The sequence below is a fragment of the Berghia stephanieae genome, chromosome 3, assembly GCF_034508935.2.
Source record: "Berghia stephanieae isolate SIO BIC M18660-M18661 chromosome 3, UCSD_Bste_1.3, whole genome shotgun sequence".
NCBI classification, from domain to species: Eukaryota; Metazoa; Mollusca; class Gastropoda; order Nudibranchia; family Aeolidiidae; genus Berghia; species Berghia stephanieae.
The window spans coordinates 15782544-15804850 of record NC_088362.1 but is presented as its reverse complement, the minus strand read 5'-3'; the positions used below and the strand labels follow the sequence as shown (position 1 = coordinate 15804850).

Below are 22307 nucleotides of genomic sequence, written 5' to 3'. Positions count from 1 at the left end.
GCGCTTTGAGCACGTTTAATGGATATTGCGCTATATAACAACTCAAGAACAAGGAGAATTCAATTTAACAACAACAAAATAAGATAAAAGTATGACAACTTATGACGTAAAAAGATAAAACTGTAAGCCATGTTTGAAAGTTGTCAACCAATCCGAGCATCTCATGTGTGATGGGAGAGAGTTCCAAAAATGGGAGGCCGAAAAGATTGCTCACCTATTTTACGCAAGGTCTTAGGTTTGACAAGAGATGATTGGCCATTGCTTGACCTCAAGTTTCTATTGGTGACATAGATGATTAGAAGACTTTTAATACAGGAGGTTCTGTTAGTGCTCAACGATTTGTAGACAGCAGTACAAATCTTATCTTTTCTCCACAGGAAGCTAATGTAACACACGGAGGAGAGTTGTTGATGGGTATTTTTGGTTATTTATTGCGTACAAAGAATCTGGTTGCGTTATTTTGAGCAACCTGAAATTTCTTCATTTTGTCTTTAGCTAAATTCGCCCAGAGGGGGTTACAATAGTACAATTTGGATAAAACAAGGGAATTAATTAAAATTCCTGCTATATACTTTGGTATTAAATGACGATTTTGGTTATTATTTATTCATTTCTATGTACATAGATTGTATGATGTTATTCAGTTGGCTTGTCATGGAAAGATCGTTATCAATGATAACGACACGTTTTTTTTTTTGTTTTTTTGTTTTTTTTTTGCTTTATTTTGGAAATTCTATTGTACTGTCTCCGAGAGTAATAGGTGATTTATTTGCCTGTTTAAGGATACTCGGCCTTCCACACATTAATATCTCATTTTTATATAATTTAATGTTAACTTATTTTGGTACATCAAAGATTTAATCTCATTAAAACAGCTCAAAATTAATTGTATTAAGAATTGCAAATTACTAAGGGGTACTGAATCATACATTTGAGTATCATCTGCATAAAAATGATAACTCAGATTGAATCTGGATATCACACTAGAAAGGGGCTGCATATATGCCGTACAAAGGACAGGGCTAAGAACAGAGCCTTGTGGCACTCCAAAGTTTTGTAAAACTTGCTCTGAGTGAACATCATTTACCAGGACAGTCTGCCATCGATCCTGTAAATATGATGTAAACCATTTAAGGGTGATTTCTTTTACGGCTTTTGCGTATTTTCTCGTCTTCTTAACAAAATGTCATGGTCAATGGTGTAAAAAGCGGCTGAAAGATCTAAAAGGCATAATATATTGATATTGTTAGCATCGGCGTTATATAACAAGTCGTTAAAAATGTTAAGAAGCGCCGTTTCAGTACTGTGTTGCTGTTTGTAGACTGACTGGAAAGGTTGTTCCAAACTGGTGTTCTAAAGATGAGATAATAATAGTGTCAGCACGACCTTCTCCAAAAGTTTTGACAAAAAAAAAATTTAATTTGATACAAGACGATAATTGTTTAATACATTGTGGTCCAGTGATGTTTTTTTTTTTCAGAAGTGGTTTGACGAGGGTACTTTTAAAACACGATGGAACTTCGTTAGCCAGTATGGATGTCTTTGTGATTGATGTAATGGATAGTAATAATGTATCGATGTAGCTGGTCAAAAGCTGTGCTAGTAAGGGATCAAGGTCACAGGATTTAATGGGGGGCTTTTGTGATCAACTCTTTTATGAAACTGGATAAAACTGGGCTAAACTTGTCTGAAGGGGTATCACAGAATGTATCTGTATCTAAAGATGGTCCATGCCGATCTAGTTATGAACGAATGTTATGGATTTTGTCTTGAAAAAAATTGACAAACTTGTTTGGCAAGTTTCTTTCGTTGGTTTTAAATGGTAATGTAGTGCATCTTTCTCGTCCAAGTAGATCATTGCAGATGCCAAATAATTGTTTGCAAGATTTGAAAGTTTCGAATATTGCAAGAAAATACGAGGTCTTCGCATTTTTGTTGTTGTTGTTGTCTTCCGGGCGCGAAATGTGTTCTCTTTTAATTCAAGATAATTGGTAAAACCTGATGTTTTCAGCAGTCTTTCTGCTCTCCGACACTTCGTTTTAGCTTCTTTAACGTCCGACGTATACCACGGAGCAGATTATCGGTTGGTAACGGCCCTTGTTTGGAATGGCGCACGTCTATCAAGCGTTTCGATGAGACAACTGTTCCACTGGTCTGGAGAAATAATTGAATTTTGAGTGAGTATTGCGCCAGACCGTGAACTTATTTGCATATTATCTGATAACCCAAATTGTTATGAACCCATTATTGTATGTATTCTCAAACAAACGTAAAATAACATTGTCCATCACAACAATGTAATATTCAGCCCATTATTCCGTTTGTTTTTAAAAAAAACAAACTATTTAAAAAACTAGGTCATTTATATAACGCAATATCCACTAAACGTGCTATACGCGCTTTACAAGTCCTTGGTCAACACTACCACTAACCACATGTAGAACGAGACATGACGTGGGTTAGGCGATATTGCATTTTTTTTTAACGACAGAGGCACGCTGTTAACTCATTCAACCCTAACAACGACTATATCCGTAGTTTACTCGGGTTTCTTTTTACCCCATGCTTATTTATTACGTTTTTCTGAGACAAATTATGGAGGAGAGGACATATTATATCAAAGTTAATGTTTTTAGTTTTTTTTCACGTGTTAATGGCAGTTGAATAAAACTATCTATCTATGTACATGCTCATTTTTAATACATTTTTTCCAATTTTGAAAAGTAGCTAAAATCTCTAGGGTTGAGTGAGTTAACGTCCAGGTACACGTTTTACACCCGCGCACGGTAAGTAAGTGTGAGTAAAAAGCCTTCAACAAGGACTCAAATATGCACTGTTCAGAGCGGGACTCGAACGCTGGACCTTCTGGTCCGAAGGAAAGTGCCATACCACTAGACAACACAGCTGCGCACCCTTTCCCATCACGGCGTAGTCGAAGCATTTCAAGTTCCGCTTAATAATCTATTGATGTTATGCGTTTAGGCAAAATACTCACAACATCCGCCCGCCGGATATGCGGACCAACACACTTTTATTACCATTGGTTTTTGTCTTCTTTTTTTTTTCAAGTGGCAGATTTGTTGGGTTTTAAAAAAAACGGATTTAAGATAAGATAAGATAATACTTAATTCATCCCATACAAAGGAAATTTGTTTACGACGCTTGCGACACTTTTAGGTCATTTCAATGCAAGAAAAAAAGGAAGGAAGCTAGGATATTAAAAAACAAGTCTAGATTTACACTTAAATCTGAGACAAATGGGACTGGTTCACATAGGGATCAGATGTAGATTCCAAGAGCAAACTATCACTTTGTTTGACTTCGCGAGTGTCCCAGGGTTGAGAGTTTTTGTCAATGTGAGGATCATTTAAATTAATCAATTATTGAAGGACGACTTTTTTTTTAAATACGAGTTTTTCCAGAGTACAGCCTTTAATTGGATAATGTGCTCAAAAGACAAGGGGTTCCAAGCTGACAGCAACACTTAACACGGAGGACGAGACATGCTGTCGGTGAGGCGCTATTATATTTCTTATTCGACAGAGACAAAGCTGTTACTGACCAGGTACTTATTTTACACATGAGGTCGGTGAGAGAATGTAAGGGGTGTTTCTATTTTACGAAACCCGACAAAGTTATGGGAAGTAGGCAAAAGTGGGGAGTGAACCAGGTACTCAGGGAAGTGTACACCAGTGGGGAGTGAACCGGGACTATGGGAGGAGGAGGAGGAGGAGGGTGTTTCTATTTTACGAAACCCGATGAAACCCGACAACGTTATGTCGGATATTGCCGGGTTCGTAAAAAAAGGAATACCTCCTGGTAAAATTACCCTTACCTCGCCAAAATCTCGCAAAGAGTTTGTCACTGGTTGTTATGAAACATCATCATCTTCCACTGTTGTCAATCTTCATTCTCTCTTAACTTCGGACGAGGTACGCACACGTCTCCTTCCGTTTTCTCCATTAAAAAAAAAACAACAAAAAACGATGAAAATTTAATTGTAATAGGGATGAAAAGTCGTGACGTCACACCCTCTACTTTTCCGGTTCCAAAATCTATGGAAGTGTGTTTATAAACAGTCCTTGAAAGGACTAATAATGAATAGGTTACATATCAAATCATAAAATGACATAACTAATTTAGTAGCGGGATGTATGTGGGCTGATTCTACGGACTACCGGGCGTAAATGAGCGAGGATGGACGACGACAAGCATAATATTTTTTTAGACTAGAAAATTAGATGCCGTCACTCTGAGATCAGAAGACCAATTACACAATGGATCCAGTCCTCCGGAAGAGTGGTTTTACACTTCCAATGAGATTGGAACCAAATTTTTGACATCACACTCTTGTTCCCTATTGTTATCAAATTCTGATACTGATAGGGAATCAAAAGGATGCTATTTTATACTTCTTTCCTCTAGGTATGTTGTGAGTTCGCATTTTTTATTCCGATTGTTTTTCTGACTTTGATATGTAATATCGTGTCGTCTCCCATGTTCATCTCTAGTTCATGAATTTACTCATCTGCTCATGTAGTCTTTGGTTTATTAATTAATCTGATCAAGTTGATGCTGAGTTTAACTCATCTGATCGTGTTGATTATTAGTTTATTTACTCACCTGATCAACCATATGGATCTTTAGTTGTTATATTCCATCAATCGTTTCATCGTATAAATTGCTACTTTCCCCATTCATGAGGGATAGAATCTTACTGTTAAATTCCTCTTTTCAAGTTGATAACTTTCCCATTCATAAGAAAAAAACATACTAACTCTCCTAGTCTTCCTCAATCTGCACCGATCCTGCATCTTATGGATGTATTGTAATTTGAGGTTATATTATTATATCTGACTGACGAATTGACAAGATTATTATTATTTTTTATTTGGTTAAATATACGGAATAGATGATGTGTCTAATACAAGTGAGATAAATGTTTTTATTTGAGCGATTATTTTGTTAGTGGTCATTGTGTGTCATTTCATGTCGTGTTGATAGGGGCTGAATGAGTGCTTGGGTAAGAGGGCCATAATCACCGTCACCTGGGTTATTGAAGTGAGTATTGGGATGAAGAGTAATACGCTTCAACGGTCATAACGTCACTTCCCTCGTAATGACGCATGGTAACTTAGTAACTGGCTCTAAACTATCGGAATAATGGCGGACGCCTTTATGAAATATTTCTCTGACGAGCATAAATGCGTATCCAGAGGAAAATAATCATTATTAATCTGATCATGTTTTGACTTTTACACATTCTGATCACAAGACATATGAAAAGTTCTAGCCAGCATGAAGAATAAACAGTAATGATTTTCTTTGTTTAGAACCAAGATGGCCGCCGTTGCAGGGCGGCGTGACATCAGACTACTGAATCCAATTGAGTGGGATGAATTATTATAGTCTCATAGTACGAGTCTCGGGTTACTTGATCAGTACACAGTGCATACGACTTTGAAAATTAAGTAATTTATCGTATAATTTGTCGAAACTAGTCTTATAAACATTTCAATCGTTCCAGTTTTGACTTGATAATTTTTAAAACGCTGTTTTCTATTCGTTTTTCTTTCCCTGTTACCGACAGATAACCATGAACCAACGGTCGTGTGAACTTTACAATTAGAAGACAAATAAGAAGTAATAATTTTGAATAATCAGCTTATTATTTTTTAATGAGTTAAGTAGACAAATGGATGTTTTATTGAGTTAGTCATTTCTTGAATTCCTTTATTTTTTCTTCAAGTTTTGTTGCATACAACTCGCTTCCACCAATGATATCATGCTATGATTGACAACTGCGAGGTTTTTTTTTTTCTATTTGAAGAGTATAGAACAACTTAAAGAGTGAAGTCTCTTTGAACCCAACTGCTGGGAAAAATAATGCCGGTCCTAATAACAATGACAAATAACAACACCAGCTGGTTTTGAAACACCCATAAACATGCACGGGTTAACTGAGGTCATGATGTAGTTATCATTTCCAATAGAAAAATAAAAAGCAAATATCAGCCTTTATCGTTATGTCTTATGACCAGGATGAAAAGTCAATAACGAATTTGATTGTACACAAAGAGAACCATCAAGCAGACCCCCTCCCTTTTTTGACCACGGAGACTGAGAGAGTAGGATTCACAGATATATAAACATTGAAACAGAGAGAGAGAGAGAGAGGGAGAGAGAGAGAGAGAGAGAGAGAGAGAGAGAGTAGGATGAACATTGAAAAAGAGGAAAATTCAGAAAGAGGGGGAGGAGAGAGAGTGTGTTGGATAGACAGATATATAAATATTGAGACGGAGGAAGAGGAGAGAGAGAGAGAGGGGGAGAGAGAGAGAGAGAGAGAGAGAGAGAGAGAGAGAGAGAGAGAGAATTCCAGATGAAGTAATAATAAAAACATCTGTCATTGTCAATGTCCACTACAGTGTTCAAAGGATTACAACATGTTAGCAATGATACTTTAAAATTGCTCACCCTGATCTTGCGTTCATCAAAGGCAAATCCAAATTAACCACACAAACACAACTAAAAGCACAAATGAGAAACATTTTTCTTCTTCTTCTTCCTTCTTCTTTGTGCGGTTCTGTGGTCTTGTAGCATGCCACTCGCTTTCGGATCGGAAGGTCTGGGCTCAAGCATCGTCGGCGCATAGTTGAGTCCTTGGAAAATACTCTTTACTCACACTCACATTTTCTCATCGTATCCAGGTGTAAAATGAGAACCTGGCCGTTAACAGCGTTGTCTATGTACAAGAAAAAATTGTCTCGTTTTACATGTTAAGTGTTGCTATTGGCTAGGGACCCCTTGTGAAGCGCTTTGAGTTTAATGGATATTGCGCACAGAAGAGCTCACGTTTTTTTTTTCTTCTTCTTCTTCCTCTACCTCCTCCTCCTATTATTGTCTTTTGGTGTTCCTCAAGGCTCTGTTTTGGGTCCAATTCTTTTTGTTTTGTATACTTCTCCATTATCTAATGTCATCACTGGTCATGGGCTGCGCTATCATCTCTATGCAGATGATACGCAACTTTATGCTACTGATAAAACTAAAAATCTCGAAAATATTGTGAAACGTGTGGAAGAATGTGTGACGGATGTGAAGGAGTGGATGGATGCAAACAAGTTGAAAATGAATGAGTCAAAAACAGAAGTGATGATTGTGGGAAATAGAGGGCAGTTGAAGGTGAATGATGGTCTTGAGGTGTTGATTGGGGGTGAAAAGATCAAGGTTTCAAAGACTGTGAAAAATTTGGGTGTCTATTTTGATTCAGAAATGAAAATGTCAGCTCACATTTCTGCTCTCTGTAAATCTTTATACTTTCAATTGAAGAAAATCAGTTCAATCCGTCAGTATATTGCAATTGGAACATGTAAAACATTGGTTGTTTCCCTCATTTTTTCGAAACTAGACTATTGTAACTCGCTGCTTGTCAACTTGCCTCAGGCTTCTATTAAACAATTGCAACTACTGCAAAACAGTGCAGCAAGATTAGTTTTTGGCAAAAAAAAATTTGATCATGCAACCCCTTTGTTGGCCTCTCTCCACTGGTTGCCCATTGAAAAGCGCACATATTACAAAGCAGCGTGTCTTGTTTATAAGTGTTTGGCTGGTATAGCACCGGCATATCTCACAGATCACGTGGTCATGTGTAAATTTGAAAATTACACTTTAAGATCATGTAATGACCAAACGAAAATTTCGGAAAAAAGATCAAGAACAAAATTTGGTGATAGATCGTTTGCTTGTTTCGGCCCCAAGATTTGGAATGAACTACCACGTGGTCTGAGGGAGTGCAAGTCTTTACCTACTTTTAAAAAGAATCTCAAGACACATTTTTACTGTATTTGTTTTTCTTGACTCTATATGAATCCTTGATCTGGCTATGAATTGTTATTGTTATTATTATTTTATTTTTTTATTTTTTTCACTTAAAATTGATATTTATATTGTAAAGTGCCCAGAGCTTGTGTTTTACACGAGAATGAGCGCTATATAAATGTGTATTATTATTATTATTATTATTATTATTATTATTATTATTATTATTATTATTATTATTATGATGATGATGATTATTATTATTATTATTATTATTATTATTATTATTATTATTATTATTATTATTATTATTATTATTATTATTATTATTATTATTATTATTATTATTATCTTCTTCTCCGTGAGTTACATTGGCTTCCTGTGGAAAAAAGAGTTGCCTATAAGATTTGTACTGTTGTCTACAAATCCCTGAGCACGAACAGTCCCTCCTATATTAAAGACCTTCTAAACATATATGTCCCCAATAGAAACTTGAGGTCAAGCAATGACCAATCAATCCTTGTCAAACCTAAGCCATTGCGTAAAATAGGTGAACAGTCTTTTCAATTTTCGGCCCCCCATTTTTGGAACTCTCTCCCATCACACGTGAGATGCTCGGATTCGTTGACAACGTTCAAATCTCGCTTAAAGTTTTATCTTTTTACGTCATAATGTTGCAATATTATTTTCATATTTTGTTGTTGTTAAATTGAATTCGTATCACGTTTCCTTCACACTTGTCTCACTGTAATATGTTTTGTTTTATATCACTGTAAAGCGCTAAGAGCATGTGACAACGGAGTAAAGCGCTATATAAATGCCATTTATTATTATTATTATTATTATTATTATTATTATTATTATTATTATTATTATTATTATCATTATTATTATTATTATTATCATCATCATCATTATTATTATTAATATAATTTTTTTAAAAATCATTATTATTTATTATTATTATTATTATTATTATTATTATTATTATTATTATTATTATTATTATTATTATTATTATTATTATTATTATTATTTTCATCATCATCATCATTATTCTCATCATGTAGTTTTGATATAACAGGATGTACCTATTCCTTTATTTAAGTCAATTATTGAAATGATTATAAACAATGATATTATAAAGCCAATTGAAACATGTAAATACAAATAAAACACAACTGAGGAACATAAATTCAAACTCCATACCTTAGTTTTATCAAGTCAAATGTTCTATTTTATTTTCAAACCACGAAGTTGTTATGATGCCACTTGGATTTCTCACGACAATTAATTGAAGACAGAACTTATTATATCATAAATATCATTTCAACCCGTATCAATTATACTAAACCTGTCATGAAAACAAGCGTTCAGGCTTGTTTTGACGCTTGTTTTGACAATTTTTACAATTAATTGCCGAAAAAAATTAATGGCCATCGTTTTGTTTTTTTGTTTTTTTGATTTTTTTTTTCTTTTTGATGTTCCTTCCATTCAGTTGTGAACAAAAACCATTTCGCGATTTAGTTTTGTCCCCTTGCCAACTCGGGGACAAAACTCGCAAAGAAACTTTAGGTAGCTAATCGGCGAAGTTGACACTCGTTTTATATTATACTTGTTGGTAATGCACATAAAAATATTAAAAGAAACAAAAAAAGTAAGTAAGATATCAATAAAAGTTGTTTTTTTAAATGTTTTTTAAGGGTTTTACGGCGCTTGCAACACATTTAGGTTATATCAGCGCCAGTAAAAAGGAAGAAAATGGGATAGTAAAAAGTTCTAGAATTACAATTAAAGCAGCCAAGAGAGAGTAAGACAAAGGGGAACTGGGAACAAATAGGGATCAGATGTAGATTCCAAGAGCATACGACCAATGTACTTAGTCTGATATCACCTATAAGTCTCACCCAGACACAAGCACAAGATCCAACAAAGAGGAATACACTCAAATGCCTACATTTCATTATACATTAAAAATAACAAATATAATAATACATAACAGAGAGATGATTTACAAGGAAAAAAATATCATCTCCCAAAACAATAACTATGCATTTGACTGTTTCCCTCCCAGCCAAGGACTCCGGCCAGGATCGGGACAAAACCAGGTAACCCCATACCAAGACAAAGACAGAAAGCATGTTGGAAAACAGATATAAGGGGATAGAAGACACGGTAAGTACCTCCCTGACCACTGTGGAGGTAGGGAACCCCACCCGATTCAATAGAAGTAAAACAACAAACAAATCCAAACAAAAGATCAGTAGAGGGATAGTAGCTTACTGTGCATGGATGCAAGCACCAACGTATCGAAAAACCTGGTAATAGCGGGGTAATTTCAAAGGGGAAACAGGAATTCCTACCTACGAAATCTGGTCATTTTTTGGACAGTATAAATAATACTTTTATGTAGACAGAATGTCACCAACCACATGCATGGATGCAAGCACCAACGTATCGAAAACTGTAGAAATTTCTGACCACTCATAGAAACCTGCACACAAATTACACATTTTAAATACTAAATACACTAACCAATAGCGGGGTAATTTCAAAGGGGAAACAGGAATTCCTACCTACGAAATCTGGTCTTTTTTGGACAGTTTAATACTTTTATGTAGACAGAATGTCACCAACCACAATGACTTTCCTTTTTTTTTCTCTTCATCTTCTTCATATCAAACACAACTCCAAAATCAGATAATGTCTAATAAAATTATATGAATAGCTCTATAGGTGGTAGAGATAATTATGATGTGGGTGGTTGATATAATGGTGATGCTGGTTGTCACAGTAGTGGTAATGATAATGTGGTTGTGAAGATTGTGGTAATAGTAGTAGAGATAATGATGTTGTGGTTGTATTTATTAGTGGTTGTAGAGATAATGATCGTGTATTGGTGGTTGTAGTAATAGTGGTAGTGATGATGTGGTTGTTCTAGTGGTGGGAGTGATAATGATGGTGTGGTTGCGGTGGTAATATTAGCGGTGGTAGTGTTGATGATGATGATGATGTGGTGGTGGTGGTGATGGTTGTAGTAATGGTGGTTGTGATGATGATGATGATGATGTTAAGATGATGATGATAATGGTGGTGGTGGTGGTGACGATGTGATGGTTGTTGCAGTAGTAGTGGTAAAATGATGATTGTCTGTTGGTGGTTGCTGTAGATGTGGTAGTGATAATGATGATGATGATGTGGTGGTGGTGGTGGTTGCAGTAGTGGTGGTAGTGATGATGATGTGGTCGTGGCTGCAGTCGTTGTTGCAGTGATGTCGGTGTAGTGGAGAAGTTGTAGTAGTGGCGGAAGACATGGTAATGGTGGTGGTTGTGGTCATGATGATGATGTGGTGGTTGCAGTAGAGGTGGTAATGATGATGATGTGGTGTTGGTAGTTTAGTGTTTAAACTGATCTGAACAAATTCCTAACCATTTCCAGACCCATGTACCCAAATGAGTGAATTCCTGACCATGGAAGAAAATCATCAAATTTCCGACCTTTTTCCGGTTCCCCGACCTTGTGGGAACCCTGTAGTATCTAGTGTTGATTATGATGATATTGTGGTTGTTGTAGTAGTGGGGGTATTGATGATGACGTGGTGGTGATGCTTGAGGTAGTGGTGGTAATGACGATGCTGATATTGCGAAAAATAACGTACCAGATAATATTGGTGTGAGAGAGAGAGAGAGAGAGAGAGAGAGAGAGAGAGAGAGAGAGAGAGAGAGAGAGAGAGAGAGAGAGAGAGAGAGAGTAATTATTTTAGAAGTCTGCAAAGTTAACACAAAATGATAATATGCCCATAACGTACGGAGCAAAAGTCCAATTCTTAGAAATTGGGCGGGTCCATTTCGTTTTACTGAGAAAGGGTAGTATGTATATGACATTATTCGACAATTACTGGATCCCAAAATATTTTCCGTAACCTGTTTCAAAAGTTATTCAGCGATATGAAAAGATTAACATTTATTTATTGTGCAAATTCAATAAAAGAAAATGTTTTTACTTTGTTACAACAACCAGGAGATATCACGGGTATCATATTATCATCCCATGCCATTAACCCTCTCCTTACCAGCCATTTTCAGAATTTTCCCCAAAACTTCACACCCTTCCCCCCCAACACAAAAACATACATTTCTTACAGAAAAGCAACAAGCAGTCTATACATATATTGTTCAACAATATGACCTCTATTACAGAATGTCCATTTTTATAGCTATAACAAAAAGAAATTAAAATCTGGATGAGAAAAGTGACGGTAACTAATGTGACGATTTTCCAATAGATGGTAAGGAGAGGGTTAATGGGTTCGTCATGCCAACCATGTCTTTTGTTCACGTTGCTGAGCGATGTGTGTCAATATCGGTGACGGAAAGAGGGGGGGGGGGGGGGGGAGGGGCGGTAGCCTTTTTTGCGATATCCAATGGAAAAAGTACTTATGCTAAAGGTCTAAAATTTGAAAATAATCCTAGATAAAGAGTGCATGTTAATAATTTACCCTGCCGATGTTGAAATCTCATCTCCAAGTACGTATTGGAAACAGTCGTAAAAAGTGTGTGATCTTTACGTTTTATAAATGGGACGAAGTCGAACGCCGGCATGAGGGTAGATTGACCTCTTTTCTAATCGTATGCCAAGTTTCAATCAGTTTTCCCCCCGATATTATTAATAGGAAATAACCATATTGCTCCCGTAACGGTCCACAAAATCGGCCTTATCGGTAAGCCATTTCTGGGAGAGAGTACATACTTCGCTCGATTATTTGGTGGTGGTGATATTGATGATGATTTGGTGGTGGTTGTAGTAGCTTTGATAGTCATGTGTTTTAGATCCAGGCCGGATTATTATTTTTTTTTTCCAAGTCCAAGTAAAATCGGAGTTTTGGTATCTCGGGTATCTCTGAATCTTCCTTTAATGTCTACCTTCACTCATGAAGATTTTGACAGAACAATATAACATTAAGTTGAAAATTTAGAAGCAGGAGCTCTGTAAATAAATCTAAAGTGGGTGCAGATGTAACTTCCCGCGGTAAATTGTTTCAATCTGTGAGGTTCTGTGGTCAAATGAGAATTTTCTGAGGTCTTTGGTGGATGTAGTGGTAGTGATAATGATGTGGTGTTGGCGGTTGTAGCAGTAGTGGTAGTGATTATGATGTGATGGTGGTGGTTGCAGTAGTGATGATATGGTGGTGGTGGTGGTTGTAGTTAGTGTAGTGATGTTAATGTAGTGGTGGTGGTTGTAGTAGTGGGAGTGATGATGATGTGGTGGTGTAGTAGTAGTGGTAATAGTAATGAAGTTGTGTTGTTTGTAGTAGTAGTGATGATGCGATGATGGTGGTTGTTTTTGTAGTATTAGTGGCAGTGATGAGGATGTGGCGGTTGGAGGGCGGGGGAGGTAATCCTTGGAATAATTTTACCTCACAGTTTTGGCATCACTGCAGGTAGAGGGGGATAGAAGACACAGCAAGTAGCTCCCTGCCCACTATGGGGGGTCAGGAACCCCACCCAGGTACACGAGTGAGGTTTCATTTCATTTCGTCATTACTGACTTGACCTGCCTGAATGGCAGGCTTATATCTTCATTGATTTTATTGGTACAGATATCTATTTCAATAGCGTTCATGGGTTGGAGTACCATATCATTGCTGACGAGGCGCATGTATATTTGGTAGGTAATCTTATTCTTATCACTGCCAATATTCTCCCCCCCCTCCCCCATTGCCATTGATGCTGTCACATACAATTTAATCTTCATTCTTTCATTTACTCAGTAATTGTTACATAAAATTCACGAGTTAACATTGTAAACATTAAGAAACAAAGAAAACACAATTTATTTATCTAAAAATAAATTTATTTAACAACGGAAAAATAAAACTAACGATTATAAAATCTACAACAGTATTACCGCAAGATGGCGTCACACGGTAATCAACGAAAATACAAATTTGAGTAATAGTATAACTATTCACATACTTTTCTATTGAAGTGAAACTCGAATTCCAATTGCTTAGATCCAATGAGGTCACCATTCAAAGAGAATAATAAAGGCCCTGATTTTGTTTATTATCTGGTCAAACATTCAAAACTTAGAGACCTCACATTAAAATAACAAGAACTGACTGTCTGTAATTGAATTCGAGGTCAACTGTATCCTAAAGCTTTGTACACATTTTCATCTTTTTTTTCCTTCTCTAAAACTTTATGCAATTCAATCTTGTCGCTGAGTAGATTATTATAAAAAAAGGGGTGATGTGACGTTTATTCAAAATGATATGACGCAATAGTATGATTATTACTTCCAGGTTATTTATTTCTTACCCAAGCTAACAGCTTTATCATTTATACTTCTTGATCCTCAGATAAATGATAAAAAGTACACTTTTTACTGGGCCATTAGTTTAAGCCAACGGCGATATATCAGCTACAAATTTACAAATTGTACAATTTTATGGACAGAAGTGTAAGAAAAAGTGAATTGCGCAACAGATTTAAGGGAAAAGCAGTATGTTTATCTGAATTCAATCAGGCACAATAATGTTTATCTCAATTCTACTAGGCACAATAATGTTTATCTCAATTCAGTCAGGCACTATTATGTTTATCTCAATTCAATCAGGCACTATTATGTTTATCTCAATTCAATCAGGCACATTAATGTTTATCTCAATTCAATCAGGCACTTTTATGTTTATCTTACTTCAATCAGAGAACACTTAGATTTGGCCTTGTGCCCTCTCTGAATTTATTTAACGAAATTCATGTGTCATGTTTCAGTGCATGATGCTTGTCATGTTTCAGTGCATGATGCTTGTTTGCTTTTAGGGGTTTTATGGCGCTTGCAACACACTTAGGTCATATCAGCACCAGTAAAAAAAGAAGAATATGGGATAGTCAAGAGTTCTATAATTACAATTAAAGTACCCAAGAAAAAGGAAGACAAAGGGGAATTAGTTCAAATAGTGAAGGATGTAGATTCCAAGAGCATCCTATCAGTGTACTTTGTTTGAGATCACCTAAGCATCTCATCCAGACACAAGTACAGGAATACACTCAAATGTTTACAAATCATACACATGTAAAACAAAAATAATACAGTGCATAACAGAGATGATTTACAATACTAAAAATACCATCTCCCAAAACTAACTATACATTTGACTGTTTCCCGCTCAACCAGGGCCAGGACAAAACCAAGTAATCTCATTCCAAGACAAAGACAAAAAAAAAAAACATGTTGGAAATCAGATATAGGCAGAAGACGCAGTAAGTGCTTCCTTGTCCACTATGGGAGGTCACAAATTTCAGTGCATGTGGTAAAAACATTTTAAAAAATTTTCATTGTCATCCTTGAATATAACATGTAAAATCAGAATGAGAAATTGCTATCCAGAAAACGCATAAGACCTGTAAAATAATGAAGCAAAATATTTCATAACTGCGAGGAAACAAAGTAAATAAGATTCTTTTCAAAATATACATTATATAAATATCAATGTATATATATTTAAGATCATTAGATTATCGCAACAAAGTTGAATTCAAATTGGGCTTTAACTAAGTCAAAAAAACAAAACAAAACAAAAAAAACCATTAAAATATGTATAAATTTCAACATTAGAAACTGGCCTTCAAGATGTATTTTATAGTCAACAGTCTTTTCTATTCAAATGGTTAATAAATGGTAAGTGTTGAATTTTTCACTCTCTCTTGCCACTTAATTAATATGCTCTACTTATTCAATAACATTTTCTTCCTCTAAATATTGTATTATATATGGATATGAAAATATAGGAAGACGAAAGTACATTTGCCATTCATGCCAGAAACAAAGTAAAGATCATGAATAGAAATATTCAGTTTTCGAGTAAATGATCGACATGACCATGAAAAATGAAGAGGTTGAAAAATATACATCAAATGTACAATTCTAATAAATATATGTATGTATAAACAAGGCAGGTATATAAAGATCTTTAAGTCTTCTTAACATTCATTCAACAAACCAACTTGTAAAGTAATAAACAAAAATTAATATAACAGCTTTAAAAAAGAACCAAATACCAAACACGGAACATTTCAGGCTCAAACCCCTCCTTCAGCCAACAACAAAAAAACAAAACATAATTACATTACTTAAAAACCAAGATAGACGGCAGTTCTATTTTTGGTATTTAGCTCTTTTTTTTTAAAGCTGTTACATTCATTTTTGTTAATTACTTTTAACCAAAATATAATTCTCCACTCCTTGAAAATTTAATTTATCTCTCATTTCAGTAACAGGCCTGCCACCTTTTCAAAATGTCAAATCGGGAATTTTAGATTTTAGTCAAACTTGAGCCTGCCTCACTGACAACTAATAAAAAATTCAACAGGGAAAAAGAAAAAGGAAAATATATAACTTAGTCTATTTTGTAGAGTATATGTTTTTTTTTTCCCTCTAGTATATTATTCTTAGAAGATGATTTCATCCCACTGCTATTACCAGATCCAAGTCAAATGAATACTTGAAAATGAGGCACCATGTACCGTATCATCATAATATCAAATGTAACCAGAGTGATTAAACTATTTCCATAATTATCAACTGTTGTCATTTATCATGCTTATTAATATTCCTTTTTTTTTAAATAATAAAACTGTGAAGCTCTTATCTGGAAAATCTATCTGTAATCGGGAGTTACGGAACATGGCAACGAGATCAGGAAATCCTGATCAAATCGGAAGGGTTGTCAGATCTGGATTTGTTGTGGACACGAATCAAACATCGGATTCTACACTGGTGTAAGTACTACAGCTGTAATTACTATCCACAGAAGTCAGTGACCCTTGTCTCCTCAACTGATGCAGGCGGGTCTTCTTAGGTGTTTTATTCTGTCCACTGTATGTGATATGGGCTGGGGATAGGCCATAGGCACTGCAAAGGACATAAAATTGAATTGAAAAAAGATCTACAAGAAAGTATTCAATTAATCAATATTATCAGTTTTAATACGAATCTAAGGATAGTGAGAAAAAAATAATTATACTAATGTGGTATGGCCTTATGCCATGTAGAACATGTATTAGAAAATAATTAAATACAAATAAGAGAGTTACAAAATTTTTTTAAAGGAGAGAAAATCAACAAAACGGTTGGAGCTACGCGTGAATCAATTCGTTTTCAGGTGTGTCAATCAACAGCAATATAGGCATTCATCATATAGACCTGTAAATGAGTTCTATACAAATTGACTGAGACTGAAACTGAACCTCACTGAAACTCTCTGTATCGTATCAGAAAAATCCAAAGAATTGAGATGAATAGTAAACAGAAAGCTCACTTGAGCAAAACAATGACAGAAAACTAATTTACGTGGGAATTAATTAGGCTACTTACAATTGTTTCTTATAATTAGGTACCCACATCAGTGAAGAAACGGTCAACCAGTTTGTTTACAACGTTAGGCAATCGAGATGTGCTTGTAGCAATCATATAACTTTCGATTTGAAGGTGTCTTCAAACGCACTTCCGGCTTTCGCATTAAACTTTTTCGTACTTTTTTAAGTTCTACCAAGTAAATGTGGTCAATTTTGGCTTAGACGAAACAGTGAAATTTATCGCTCGGCGGCTCAGTTAAAATTGGCTATCAGGTTTGGAAAGTGAAAAGATAATTTCACGAAGGCTGTGTGAAAATACACTGGGGTGTGTTCAGACACGACAATTCTAAGAAGCGTCGCTTAGCCTTGGCAATATATCCATCGTAAATATAAACAGCCCTTGAGCTATGCGTAGCGCTGTGGAACATTCCTAATTACTTCACTGTCATTCGTCTACGATTCATGAATTCTTTCTTCTTCATTTCTTTCTTTCCTTTTTAAAAATATTTGAATTTGACGAATTGACTGATTTCAGTTAGTTGACTGAGAATTTACAGGTCAAACATATTATTAATTTACCTTCCAAGATTTTCTTTCTCTGCTCCCATCTCAGAGGCAAAGTCCTCTTTCCCTTTTACTTGGACAATCTCAACGATGTGGTTGGACACTTTGCTACTGCTGATATAGATGGCGCCAGGAGTGGATGCTGGGCCAAGGTATCGAGGTGATGAAAAATCCATTACAGTTTGTCGGCCCCTGTGAAAAATTTTTTTATTTCTTTGTCTTAATTGTTGAACAAACAAGAAATATTTTATTAGTTTATTATACAGTAAACCTCAGGTATCAGACATGAGGATCAGTTTTTTTCTCTTAGTTTTGCAGTCCTTCAATGGCACAGATCTCATTAAAGTTCACTATATCACAAAGTTGAACACGACGAATAAATTTTGTACACGATCAACAAATTTTATCAATTAAATTAAAGATCTTTTAATTAATGGGGTTGAATTGAATTTGAATGTTTATACTAAACACCTTTCAAAAGGACTACCCAGAGAAGAATCAGCATCAATCCCCATATTACTTACTTGGAATTGCTCCTGTCAGTGGGGATTATTGTAGCCTGGACAGTGTTAAAGTAAGTCACATACAAAAAGGGTTCCACAAAGGCTGAAAGATGATTAGAGGTAGGAAAGAAGAAAACTCTTTTAATTTCACACCACATCAAAATACAACTAACATTGTCATTTAATTCTCAAATAGCAATAATAACCAACAGCATTGGTTCGATGCATGAATACCATTAACATTGTCATTAAATTCTCAAATAAGAGAACCCAGCAGCATTGGTTCGAGGCATGTTAAATAAATCCACTTTTCCACCACAAACCGATTTATCAATGGGTTGGATTGAAGAATAAGGACCGAGTTCTATTGATAATGATTGTAAAATAAAAGGCACTACCTGAAGGGGAACAAGTTGTTTATCAAAGTGAGATAAAAGTCTTCTTTTAAAACGTTATTAACAGCAATGATAATGTTGAATTCCTGACAGTTTATCTAAAAAAAACCCCCAAAACTTGAGCTTTAATATAGTGCAATATCCACTAAACGTGCTGAGAACACTTTACAAAGGGTCACTGGCCATCACATAACTTTGTAGAACGATAGGCAATATTACAATCTTTTCCAACAGAGACATGCTGTTAATGACCAGGTACTCATTTTACACCTGAGTTTGGTGAGAGTAAGGAGCATTTTTTTGAGGACTCAAACTATACACCACTTAGAACAGGGCTCGAGCCCAGGACTTTCCGATCATAAGCTGTGTATCATGGGGCAGTGTGGCTCAGCAGTACGGTCTTTGCTTTGTAACTGAAAGGTACCGAATTCGATCATCCGCCACTGCGCTATGTGGCCTTGAGCAAGTCACCCTGCCCTAGTTCATTTTGCGGCACTGAACTGCGGCTGATGCCTGTGTTATTCCAGTCTTCCCTTGGAATAGACCCTAGAGACAAATTTCCCCTATGGGATGAATAAAGGGAATTTTATTTTATTTTACCACAAGACCACAAAGCCGCATCTGTAGAAGGTAGTAAATTCTTGAGTTATTTCAATTTTGATAGTGAGAGTCAATATTTTCAAATTATCGGAAAAACTAATTTCGAAATAAAAAATCCACCAACCGAAGGCAAGGGGAAAACCACTCCATTTGACATCTTGTGCTCGACTACGCTGGCCCTTGTGATCAACAAATACACCAAATTCTGTGCCAGAATGAGACAGGAACAAAGATAGAAAATTAAAAATAATAGATTAAGCAGCTATTTTAAAGCAAAAGTGTTTGAATTAATAAGCACATTATGCACTCCTTGGGAAGAAAGCGTACTATATAATATATATATATTTTTTTTGTTTGTTTGTTGCTTTAGGTCTCTTCCAACACATTGAGGTTATATGAGAGACTGCTGAAACAAAAAAACAAGCAATCTAACAAAAATAGTACAAATGTAAATCAAAATCATAACCTAAAGATATCATAAGCTAAATTATAAATAACCAAGAACAAACAGGCAGAAGATTTACAGAAAAAAAAATATCCCCTGTCAAAAATACAATCACAAACCAAAGAAGCAGGATAGGCTAGTAAAGAGAAGAAGAAACGACATCACTATCGGATCGTATACCCATGCGAACATCATAGGTATATGATTCAAGGGTGATGCTCCCATCCAACCACCCACTATATAATAAATGATTAATTTTTTTCCTAAAAAAGAGTGTAGTATCAAGTTTGTCAATATTATAATAGCTTGAAGCTTATTCCGTAGTGCTATCAGTTAGTAAGTGACTTGTGAACGTTTGAAATAACAAAAGCATTCAAATTTTAGGGAAATCCACCGGAATATTTGACAGTGTTTTAAACAATTCAGTTAAAATGGTAACATATATTGAATTGTTGATATTTTAAAAATATGATTTAAGGATGGTATATAGTTTGAAAGTAATTAATAAATTAAATAATGCGATGCCAATGAGGTTCTTTTTGATTTTCTCCAAATTCATATCTTAAGGAGTGAAGTTATTTGTGATTACCATGAAAACATAACAGAAACTCCAAAGGAAGATCAACAGGAGAGACTTTGACAACTGCCAGAGGAAAACTCTTATGATTGGCAGCATCATAGGCAGCAAAGGCAAGAGAACTGTCCTGACGGTCTACAAAATCTGGAATGTAAAACGTTCAACTGATTAAGTACTGTAAGCATTTAAAAACATTAAAAATAAGAGGGGTGGTGTGAGGAAGGAAAATATAAAAACTTTAAAACAATAATAAAATATCCAACCATTAATCAATTTTTTTTAAAAATGTCATTCCCCTACAACAAATTTGAATTCGGTAGCTCCACTTAATTCGAATTTAACTCACTGACTGCCGACTGCTACAGCTGATACATGTGTGTTATATTACTGTGCAATCCAGAATTAAAATGCAACAATACAAATGTTATCATTTGAAAGAACAAGATAAGCAGATGCGTTTGCTTTTTAAACAGTTTTATTATCACAAAAATTTTCAACATAGTGATTTTTTTAAAAACATGCATAAACCTCGGCAGTCAGCAGCTTTGCAATTCTGAAAACCTTGGCAGTAAGAGAGTTGACTTTCTAAAAACCATACGTTGCCTCAAATTCTGGTGCTGGTAAAAGTACTTAGCTCTATTGATTAATCTATGCTATATTTATCATTACCTTGTAAACTGGGATGCTCCATATTGATTTTGTAAAACCTGTCAGTACCAACAACGGCATAATTATCGGCAATGCAAACACAACTGCAAGGCTCCGAGCAAGGAAACTCCTAAGGAAAAAAAAGAAAAAAATTACTAAAAAATACAAAATAAATGTTTAACTTAAAATGAGGAAATGGGGCACCTTAAACTTCAAAATAATTTTTTTTTAAACAAACAATATTAATTCTATTACAAAACACTGTATTATCATTCACAAACTGATCTTAGCCTCTTTTATCTTAAAATGTCTAATTACGATTTATAATAAAAGTTCTTCTATACTTACCTTTCTAACACAAAACATAGATAGACCTGGATTGTATTTCATCAAATACACTTTCTTGGGCGTTCCAACACACAAGTAACTTGACTTGTTCCACATTCCCACATCAAACACTGTGCACTCACGGAGACCCTCCACAGTATGGAATGAGAAAGGAGTCGTTTCCCCTCCTATTGTCTGGCTCATACGTCCTTTAACGACTCTGCTCTCAAGCATGACTAAACGTCTCTCAGGACCTGCAATTGACACCACAGATTTTGGTTTGGAGAATTTTGTTTTTGTTTTTAACGGTTTTGCAGCATTTTAGGCACTTTTAGCGACATTTCAGAGCCAGTAAAATGGAAGAAAATTTTTAGATTTACATTTGAAAGCACGGGAGAAAAAGTAGACAAAGGGGAATGGTTCAAATCGGGAACAGACCTAGATTCCAAGGGCAAACGATCAGTGTTTGTAGTTTGAGATCATTCAAACAAGCACAGGATCCCACTAAGAGGAATACACTCAAATGTTTACAAATCATTATCTATTCAAACCAACAAATATAACAGTATATAACAGAGAGATGATTTAAAAGGAAAAAAAAATATCATCCTCCAAAAACCATACATTTGACTGTTTCCCTCTCAGCCAAGAACTCTGGCAAAGGCCAGGACAAAATCAAGTAATCCTGTTCCAAGACAATGCAGTGCAAATCAGAAAACAGACATAGATAGAAGACACAGCAAGTGACCTCCTGCCCACCATGGGAGGTCAAAAGACCCCACACAGTTGGAGAACTTTAAGAATCATCAAGTACAAACACACACATAGACATAGACACACAAGAATAAGAATATTTATGATAAAAACATCAGATGAGGGACTTTTAACTCTCCTTACTGACAATGTTCAAGATTTTTACTGGAATGTCTCACCGACACAACACATAAACCATATTTTAAAACTTAAATTTAAAAGTAATAAGTACATATTATACATGATTTCGATAAGCAAAACAGGCTTTACAAAACAGCATTAAGTTCTTGTGGGTTTTCTTCGAATTGTGTGATTTAAAAA

The 22307-nt window shown here is 35.3% G+C and overlaps 2 protein-coding genes across 3 annotated transcripts in view; both read right to left on the bottom strand.

The window, feature by feature from the left end:
• The window catches only part of LOC144967212 (Na(+)/citrate cotransporter-like), a 45542-nt gene extending 35134 nt beyond the window's left edge, over positions 1-10408 (bottom strand). Inside the window, exons 1-2 of the mRNA XM_078904156.1 lie at positions 10392-10408; positions 3836-3957 (exon numbers count right to left, since the gene is read on the bottom strand). The gene's annotated coding sequence lies outside the window, so the exon portion shown is untranslated. The remainder of the gene's footprint in view (positions 1-3835; positions 3958-10391) is intronic.
• A 3238-nt stretch (positions 10409-13646) lies between these two features.
• The window catches only part of LOC144967210 (citron Rho-interacting kinase-like), a 52466-nt gene continuing 43805 nt past the window's right edge, over positions 13647-22307 (bottom strand). For both annotated transcript variants that reach the window (XM_078904152.1, XM_078904153.1), the window contains 7 exons: positions 21255-21487; positions 20928-21036; positions 20271-20402; positions 19361-19441; positions 18263-18344; positions 17754-17930; positions 13647-16731 (listed from right to left, as the gene is read on the bottom strand). In XM_078904152.1, coding sequence (XP_078760278.1) covers positions 16575-16731; positions 17754-17930; positions 18263-18344; positions 19361-19441; positions 20271-20402; positions 20928-21036; positions 21255-21487 — 971 coding nt within the window. In that variant the 3' untranslated portion in view covers positions 13647-16574. The remainder of the gene's footprint in view (positions 16732-17753; positions 17931-18262; positions 18345-19360; positions 19442-20270; positions 20403-20927; positions 21037-21254; positions 21488-22307) is intronic.